This window comes from Neopsephotus bourkii, unplaced genomic scaffold, assembly GCF_033783945.1.
Source record: "Neopsephotus bourkii isolate Nb327-2 ecotype Australia unplaced genomic scaffold, CSIRO-AGI_Nbou_v1 NB_673, whole genome shotgun sequence".
Taxonomy (NCBI): Eukaryota; Metazoa; Chordata; class Aves; order Psittaciformes; family Psittacidae; genus Neopsephotus; species Neopsephotus bourkii.
In genome coordinates, this window is record NW_026901172.1 from 2,329,988 (window position 1) to 2,338,774 (window position 8,787).

The 8,787-nt window shown below is 47.3% G+C and overlaps 1 protein-coding gene and 1 long non-coding RNA gene across 17 annotated transcripts in view; both read right to left on the reverse strand.

Annotated features, from left to right (window-relative positions):
- Window positions 1-500, reverse strand: part of DOCK7 (dedicator of cytokinesis 7) — a 108,292-nt gene extending 107,792 nt beyond the window's left edge. For 15 of the 16 annotated variants that reach the window (XM_061353451.1, XM_061353450.1, XM_061353447.1 and 12 more), the window contains exon 1: window positions 346-493. In XM_061353451.1, coding sequence (XP_061209435.1) covers window positions 346-383 — 38 coding nt within the window. In that variant the 5' untranslated portion in view covers window positions 384-493. Of the gene's footprint in view, window positions 1-345 lie in introns of all 16 variants that reach the window. The other variant, XM_061353448.1, reaches the window with a different exon arrangement.
- Window positions 501-1,372: 872 nt separating this feature from the next.
- Window positions 1,373-7,885, reverse strand: LOC133212258 (uncharacterized). Its single transcript, XR_009725437.1, has 3 exons — window positions 7,799-7,885; window positions 4,068-4,233; window positions 1,373-1,714 (listed from the first exon to the last, which is right to left on the reverse strand). It is a non-coding gene; the product is annotated as an uncharacterized LOC133212258 (long non-coding RNA).
- Between the last annotated feature and the right edge of the window lie 902 nt (window positions 7,886-8,787).

Below are 8,787 nucleotides of genomic sequence, written 5' to 3' on the forward strand. Positions count from 1 at the left end.
TCTTCTTTCCCTCCCCGGTCCCCGGGGAAGAGGCGGGCACGGCGCGCACACACGGCCGCAGCCCCCACCCCTTTGTTGCGGGCGGACGGACGGGGGGACCCGCGGCCCCGGCCTCGGGCGGACCCTGCCCGGCGGCCGGGACGGGGGCTGCTCACAGCAGGCCTAGAGCGACAACACGGCCCGGCCCCGGCCCCGGCCCCGGCCCCGGCCCACCGCCCTGTCAGCAGCCGCGGGCCGCGCCGGGCCCGTTCGCCCCTCAGGGGCGCGGTAGCGTTGGAGCCCCCGCTCCCTGCTCCCCGCCGGCCCCTCCGCACAGCCGGTCCCGCACCCCCCGCCCCGCGGTACCTGCTGATCTTCTGGGCGAAGGCGCGGCGCTCGGCCATGGCCGCGCTGCGGAGCTCGGCGCGGCCGCTCCTGGGCGCTGGCGGAGCCGGGGAGCCGCGAACGGGCGCCGTAATGCTCCGCGGAGGCGCGCACCCGCGCGGCGCGGCCGGCCCAGCTCCCCCCCACGGCGCCCGCCCGCCTCCTCCCGCTGGCCGCGCAGGGGCCGCTCCTCGCAGACATACGGCGGGGCGGGCGGCCGGCCCCGTTCCGCTGCCCACCCACCGGTGCCGGGCGCTGGGACTGGACCCGCTCCCGGCCTGGGGCAGGCTTCAGCCAGCGCGTCCGGTCGGTGCCGTGGTGCCGGCGGAGCGCGCCCTGGGCTTGGCTCTCTCCGTTCCCATGTGCAACCGGAGCGGGCTGGGGGTAGCGCTTGTATTAGCGCAGGTCCGCTCTGGTTAGGGAAAATGGCTCTTCAGCCGGGTCACACCAACCGGCCCCTACCCGGGGCCAGAGGAGCTCTGCTGGAGGCCGTGGACAGCTGTGGTCTCTGCTCAGGACTGCTGCCAGGGACCCACATGGGCTCACCCCTAAACCACGCCAGGGTCTTGTGTGTGCTTACCCCTAAATCAATGCCAGCATCTCCTGTGTGGTCACCCCCAAACCACTGCCTGGGTCTTGTGCATGCTCACCCCTAAATCACTGCCAGGGTCCTGTGCTCTCCCCCAAAACCACTGACAGGGTCTCATGTGCGCACTCCCGGCAGGGCCACAGTTCTGCAGGGCACTGCTGGCTTCTGTGGCCACCCAAATACCCACCCAGCATGGCTGAGGGACACGCTTAGCACACTGTAGGTGCTCACAGGGCCAAGACCAGGCTCCAGGTCTGCTGTACCCTAGATGGTACCATTTTGTCCTTCAGAAAGGCTAAAAACCATCCCTAACAGTGATTCAGAACATAGCCAGAATAGCGAAATTACCATCTCTCCATCCAAACAAGTCCTTGCCACCAGTCTCTCCATAAACATGTTGTACTTGAGGTCATCCTAACGGGAAGAAGAGGGCAGGGAGTTAAAAAGGAACTATTTTGGGACTTCAAAAAAAAATCTTGAGCCTGGGACACATTCTAGCAGATAATTTAAAGTCGATGTTACATGACATATGCTGTGCATTAATCTAAAGCAGAGAACTATTAATAGTAACCCAGAAGTGTCCAAAAGTAGCGCGTGTTAATTCATCCGATTCCATCTGTTTGCATTGTGCGAATGTTTCTAGCACATTGCGGCTGCAATCTGAGTACACCAGTTTTTCCACTCGCAGAAGCCATCAATTTCCAGCTGCACGGAATTATTCTGGTCTTCTGTTTGTGTATGTTTACACAGGGGCCCCAAAATCTGCAAATATATATGTTTGTGAGCGATCCCATTGGAGTTAATCAGACTCTGCATACATAAAGCGAATCCCATGTGGGTACGATTATGGCCCGCTACAGAAATGTGCTGTCAGGCGTTACACAGATGCACGCACGTGCACACAGATGGAGATACTGCAAAGCAAAGACCTATTGTACAGCACTGTGAAAGGACTGCTCTTCTGCAGGGGAAGGGGAGAAAATACCCCACAAACCTCTGCCGAGACAAAGACTCATGCTCTTGAGTTACTGCCTGCATGTAGAATTGCACAAAGGATAAGTTCATCACACAGAGTGGACAAGATAAGCTATTTACCTGCTCACATCCACATAAACTGTGGCTGCCCCATCCCTGGCAGTGTTCAAGGCCAGGTTGGACTGGGCTTGGAGGAAGCTGTTCTAGTGGAAGGTGTCCCTGCCTGTGGCAGGGGTTGGAGCTGGATGAGCTTTAAGGTCCCTTCCAACCCAAACCATTCTGTGATTTAATGAGCAAATCCTCATGCATTGTGTGTGTGCTTACAAGAACAGACCTAAGCATGAAGAACCACCACAAATATTTCCCCTTTCCATCCCACATGGGATTTCCTTTCTTAAACAGCATCAATCCAAGATGCAGGAGAGCTAATGTAGTCCTACCTTAATGGAAAATGGCACTGCCTAACTCTGATGCTGAAACTGGGAATCCTGCATTTCTGAAAAGGGAAATTCTTATCAATGCCAGAAGGTGCAAAGAGCAGCCTGGCCCTGAAGCCCTGACACACAGAGCACAGCATATCTAAGTTCAGTCAAGAGACCTCTTGGATTTTAGGTTTCATTTTCCCCTATGGTCAGTTAGCACAGACAGAAGAACTTACTGAAGTTGTTGGACACGTAAAGGAAGCTCAGTATCATGCCCAAATCGACATATTTAACAGCCTTCTACCACTGATTTGTTAGCGTGGGCTGTCTGAAGACCCAGGGTACTCTTCAAAACGCAGTCATGACATGGGAAACTCTAGGTCTGTGTCCGATGAGCAGGAATGGCTGAGCTTGAAACAGCCCCCACCACCCATAGTGCCCACCTCCCTCTGCCCCAGCACCTGAGCTGTGTATTAGCTGTTTCCTACAGCTCCAACATCCACAACACAAGGGTTTGAGGTAACTAGTTCTGAGCTTTGATGTCACCTTTGCTCATCTGTCAGTGCCCTGCTCTTCAAGGGTTTGTTCTGCAGCTCAGAGCTTGGCCAGATGAGCTCTGGCAGACCTGGCTGCCCACCTACCTCCACGCTGCAGGCAACCAGATGAGACGTGCCTGCACCTCAGCTGTGCCTGACAAGATGTGCTCTGACATCTGCAACTGCCAGGAAGGAAAGTCTGTGTGTAGATAACCAGGGCTTGAAACTGCTGTCTGAGGTGGGGACGCTCATCCTGCTCTTCCACCCCTGCCAGAGAGCCTGTAGCCTCGCTGACAGAGCAGGACAGTAACTGAGAGCAACCAAGCTGTAAACCAATGAACAGTCTCTCCTTGAGAGTGAAGGGCCTTTGCACTAATCACAGATCATCACTGCAGAAGGCTGCAAAGCTAAACTGGAGCAGAGGACAGGAACCCAACTCTTTATGAATGATCTGTTACCCATCTTCTTGATGTATTTTAGAGAGAAGTATCAACAGAGATAGAAAAACTAAAAAACCTCTAACTCTACCCTATCTAAAATGGGACATCTATGTACAAAAGTAAACAATCAATGTATTTTCAATTCAAAGATAAAAATTAATCCGAACTATATCTCCATCAAATACAACACATATTATGTGCTGTCAATGGGAGGGTATTGCTTTGCAGATAAACAGGTTTTCTCCATGTAGTTGGTCTAAATATGAATGAAATGCCCCTATTCATGTAAGAGTCAACCTCAACACGTGATTTCAGAAAAATAACAAAGATTCCTCATTATTTTTCAGACATTAACAGCCCAGCAAAAGTCTACAAAGTCACTGCCAATGACTTTGAACAGTAAGAGATGACTGACATTAGTAGAAATGTACACATGAGCTTGGAAAGAGAACCACTAACCAAACTAACCAAAAATGTCAAGGAAAAAGTGAAGGAATATGAGGGGGAAAACCAGCAGCCTTTTACCATTGTAAATCTATTAGTGCCAGACACTAGAATTTGTGGTATCAACAAATCCTGCCTCCATATTGCTGTCACATCAGTATGACTGATGCTGAGGTGTCGCTGTGTTATTCCAAGCAGTAAGGTGAGTGCTGCCACTGACAGGCACTGTGAGTCCCATAACCTACCTGCCTCTTGTCTTCTCATCTTAGAAGTGAATTAAGTGAAGGAAATGAGTTACCTGAAGAAATAAACTCTTGCTTTGCAAAGAGGAGAATGTGATCAATTGGCTGCAGAGACCTGTTACATGGAATTTCAGTCTGCAACAAAACATTTCTCCAGGTGTCTCTTCAGGAACTAGCACCTTCCTCTTGACTCAAAACCAACTGCTGTGTGGCAAATTTTACCTGCAGTCGAAAAAGGAAGTGTTATCTTTTAAATTAGGGTGAAATTGTATGCGAGTGATGACGTATTTGGAGTGTTGGGGTGCTTATTCTTCATAAAGCTGTTTTGTGCCTGTGTATTGTCCTCAAGGGTGACTGGTATCTCAGAATAAGGGTGAAGGCAAGTGAAGACTAACTTCAGTAGAGGGACTGTGTACACTGCAATTAATACCTCCATACAACCCAATTTAATTTAAAGAAATGTTTGGAGAAAGGCTACATATTTCTAGTAATCAATTTAAAACCTGGAACTTTATCTGCATTATGAAGATACTGAACAGTTACTCTGCATTAACACTTTGCAATTGTTCATCGTGTTTTGGAAAGCAAAGAAGGAATCTTGCTTGTTCTACACCAGATTGCAATAGTAGAATGCATCAGCCTTTGAAAAACATCACTGCCTCCAAAAAGCAGTTAGCCCATTTATGCAGCTGTCATTGATCAGCATCTGCTGCTCTGAGTGAGTGGTCTCTGAGAAGCTGAGGGGTGATGTTCACCTATCATGTGCGTGCTCCACCAAGATGAAGGCTGAACACATATGAACTGGGAGTTGAGGGTGATGGGTGTGCACCATAGCTGTTGTATTTCCCTTCTAGTTACCTTGCTGATCTGGGGACTGGGGTAAAAACCCAGCAATTTACCAAGACATGGACTGTCATGTTGAAAGTCACCTTTTCATCTTCTCTGATAAACCCTGAACAAAGAGGTGAGGAACGATCAGTTGAGTCTGCCTTTGCAAGCTGTATTTGGGCAAAGCACCTATCTAAGGAGCCTGGACACAGTGCTCCATTAACACACACGCACCTGTGAAACAACATCTCATCCTGAAGGGGTATGAACCAAGAAACATTTCAATCAATTCACCAGGGTACCTGTCCTTTAAAACACAGGACTAAAATGTTTTTGTAACTGATAATTAACTTTACTTTGCTATAGTCAGATGTGGTAAATGCATCCTGCAAACACAGATGACCTTATAATTACCAGGCTCAATGAGTTACAAGTCCTGCACAAGAAAACCCTTTTGGACTGCAGCCCAAAACCATTTTGCAAAAAGCAAACCAATCCTGTGTCTTGTTTGGTAACAGTCTATTTACTCAGTCCATTGCTTCCTTGTTCTTCTTACGTAAACTTCCTCCAAGCAAACACACTGGAAACATTTTCCATTGAAAATGCGTCCAACATCATTCAATAAACAATGTGGTAAATAAGGGACTGCAAATTTAGGGAGCCATCTACCGGCAGCCAAGTGAAACGAATTAAATTCATTAAGGGCCAACTCTCTGCCTATCTGCAGGAAATTTAGTTAAAGAAACTAAATCTGTGTAACATAAACTGTGTAAGCACAATCATCTTGAAATGCGTATGGCAAGAGTGAAGATGCTGGTGTTCGTGGAGCAAGAAGGAGAAGCCGTTTGTCCAGTGCCCACATTCTGCTGGGAAAATGACATGGTAGGAGAGTAAAGAAGAACTCTCCAAGTGTCTGCAGCCTTCACTGCATCCCTCAGGTCCATGTTATTTCTCTTATAGACAGCTCAAGCCAGGCATGGCAAAAGCTGCTATTAGCAGAGCTGGAAGCAGAACCAAGGTGCCCTGACACAGCATTTCGAAAACTAGGTTTTTATAGGGAATGGTGTTCTTCACCCATCAGAAGTTCATAAGGGATCCTCAGAGTAAGGAAGGGAGATGTTTTGTAGTTCTGGATACCAAATCAAATCATATCAACTACTGCATGAAGCAGAACTGCTGCATGTAAAACATTCTGCCTTGAGTAGAACTTCCCAGCCTGGGAGCCTGACCCACAGCAGGATCATGCTTCCTCCTCCGCACAGCACTTCCAGGCATTGGTGCTACCTGAAGATGGGAGAAGCAGAAGTAGTTTCTGGTTCATTCCTTCTCTTGGCTTTACCTCTGCTCTTTCAGTTGGAGCGGTTGGCTAGGCCAGCAGGCACTAAGGTAAGAATGGTGGCCAGACTCACCCTTCTGCAGCAGCAAAAGTTCCTTTTGGGGCAGAAATGGAAACTGAAATCCTCAGCTACACAAACCTTTCTGCAGCCTTCTTCATGTGGCAGCATTTGACGTCTGCTTCATTTCTGCCTTTATTCTTTGTCTCCTAGCATTATTTACTTCCAGGTATTAATAGATGGGTTCATGAACTTGAATCTCAGATAAGGACTCACAGTCTTCCTAAAGGAGCTTCCATTAATTTCTGCTCATGTTTATCATTTTCAGGTAGCTTATGTTTCTATCCTGAATACAGCTTTCAGTCTCTCCCAGTTTAATACTCTGTAAACGTCACTAATATGCTCTTTATTTTCTCTTCCAGATATTTAACTAAGATCTTAAATGAGGGGTAACCTTGACAGAGATTCTTATAGGTATCCTACTGGAGCCTCCTCTTCTCTAGCCTTACCCTGGGATAGAGTAAGAAAATCTGGTTTTTGGATGGAGTACATGGTATGAGCAGAAACATGCTGGCTAAATTGGTGGAGAGGAACTCAACAAAACTATGAGGGGTTATGCTCACTCTGTCCCTTGCATCCTACATTGCTGCCTGAAAGGCTGGTGCACAAATTACTGCCACAGCAGCTCCCCAGGCAGACCAACACACGAGGCACATGTGAGCAGACTCACACATTGGCAGACAGGTGAGTCTCATCTGGAAAAGGACCTCAGGGACAGCCTCATCAAAGAGCATAGTCAGAGTCTGTGCATGCAGGTGACAACATCTCAAGAAGCAGCTTGGGAGAATGCTTTGTTCCCTGGAAGCCTTCATGATCCTTTGTTGCTTTACAGTGTGCATGTATTGACTATTAACCTTGAAGATCCCAACTTCTTTGTGAGACCCATGACGTTCTGGAGTAATGGGTTTGCTTCAGAGATGAAATAGTTGTCACAGCTTTAAGTTTTTAATCAATAGTGCTTCCTATCTTTATAAAGCTCAGTATCATTTATCTAACCATGCTATTTCCAGTAGTGTTGCTAAGCACAAGCAAGCCTTCCACAAGTATATCTGAGGTTTTCTGTTCTTAAATGGGTGGGAGCAATCATGTTGTAGCTAATTTTAACAAGGAGTTGTGTGAGCAGCAGGATTAACACAGCCTGGATTCCAGTGTTCTCCCTGAATCCTGTCCCAGGGCCTCTTTACCTGAGCAGCTATTTCCACAGAAACTGAACGTACTTATTGTCTCTGAGGCCCTGCAAACTTGATTAAACTGCAGTGGTTTCAAAACTTTCCCGAAGGAAACAGGTCACAGATGGTTTACTTCCCTAGGAAATGAAACTAAAAATAAATGAGGAAAAATTCCCTTGTCTATAGCTCCCTGACCCAAGGTCTCCTCTGTTTAAGCAACAAGCAAATGGGTGTTTTGGATAGCACACACTGTCCACTGCATGTTTAATGGGCTTTTCTAAACATACTGCAGATCAGTGATGAATGCTTAGATAACTTCCCAAAGGGGATCTAGGAGGCTAGTGGCAGAGAGAGAACCAGCTTCATTCCTAACTGCTCAATTCAGTGTTAGCTTACCATCCAGCAGTGTCTGGTGGGGAAATGTTGTGTAACTGTGGTATCTCCAAGACCCATAAAGCTGAGAGCACCTTCTTTAATTTTTAGTCTTCTTGCCATTGCCGCTTGGTGTTACCCACTGGGTTTACCTATTAAAAGAAGCAAAGACAAGTTATATTTTCCATGGACACAGATTTTAAATATTTCCTTACTAATACTATATTAATGAAGCACAACTAGAGCTCAAAGATGGCTTGCATGGCCTTTATGCCATTAGAATGCTGAAAGTACAAACTCTGTGGCATTTATTAGAAGTTTGTTGGCTGCAGCATGTTCTCTCCCACTCCTACAAAAACAGGAATCAGTGGATGTGGAGAAAACATTCTCTTTATAGAGAGTTATGTATGGCTGCCTGAGTAATTATTTTGCAATCAAAGCGTTGTTTTGCATGGTCAGACTGATGCAAAAAGCAGAAAATAGGTATCTTCATTCTCATAACCTGATTGCCCGAGGGATTTACAATGTATAACCAGATGGCACATTGTGTGGCCTATCAAATTGGGGCATGGTTATTAAATTTCAGAGCAGGAAGGTGCAGGCAACTAATTTCAGGCAAGGGAATAGCTATTACATTTGATCAACTGACTAATTCTTTGTTCAACATTTAGCCAAACCATGCTAACTACTCAGCTCTCATTATTCGAGACCATACACAAATAGAGAAGCACATTCATCTTTGTCTCTGAGAACAAAAGCAAAGATAAAACTTTAAAGAACTAGGGACTATAGGGACTGTAGTGATAGGACAAGGGGTAATGGGTTAAAACTTAAACAGGGGAAGTTTAGATTGGATATAAGGAGGAAATTCTTCCCTGTTAGGGTGGTGAGGCACTGGAATGGGTCACCCAGGGAGGTTGTGAATGCTCCATCCCTGGCAGTGCTCAAGGCTGGGTTGGACAGAGCCTTGGGTGACATGGTTTAGTGTGAGGTGTCCCTGCCCATGGGGGATG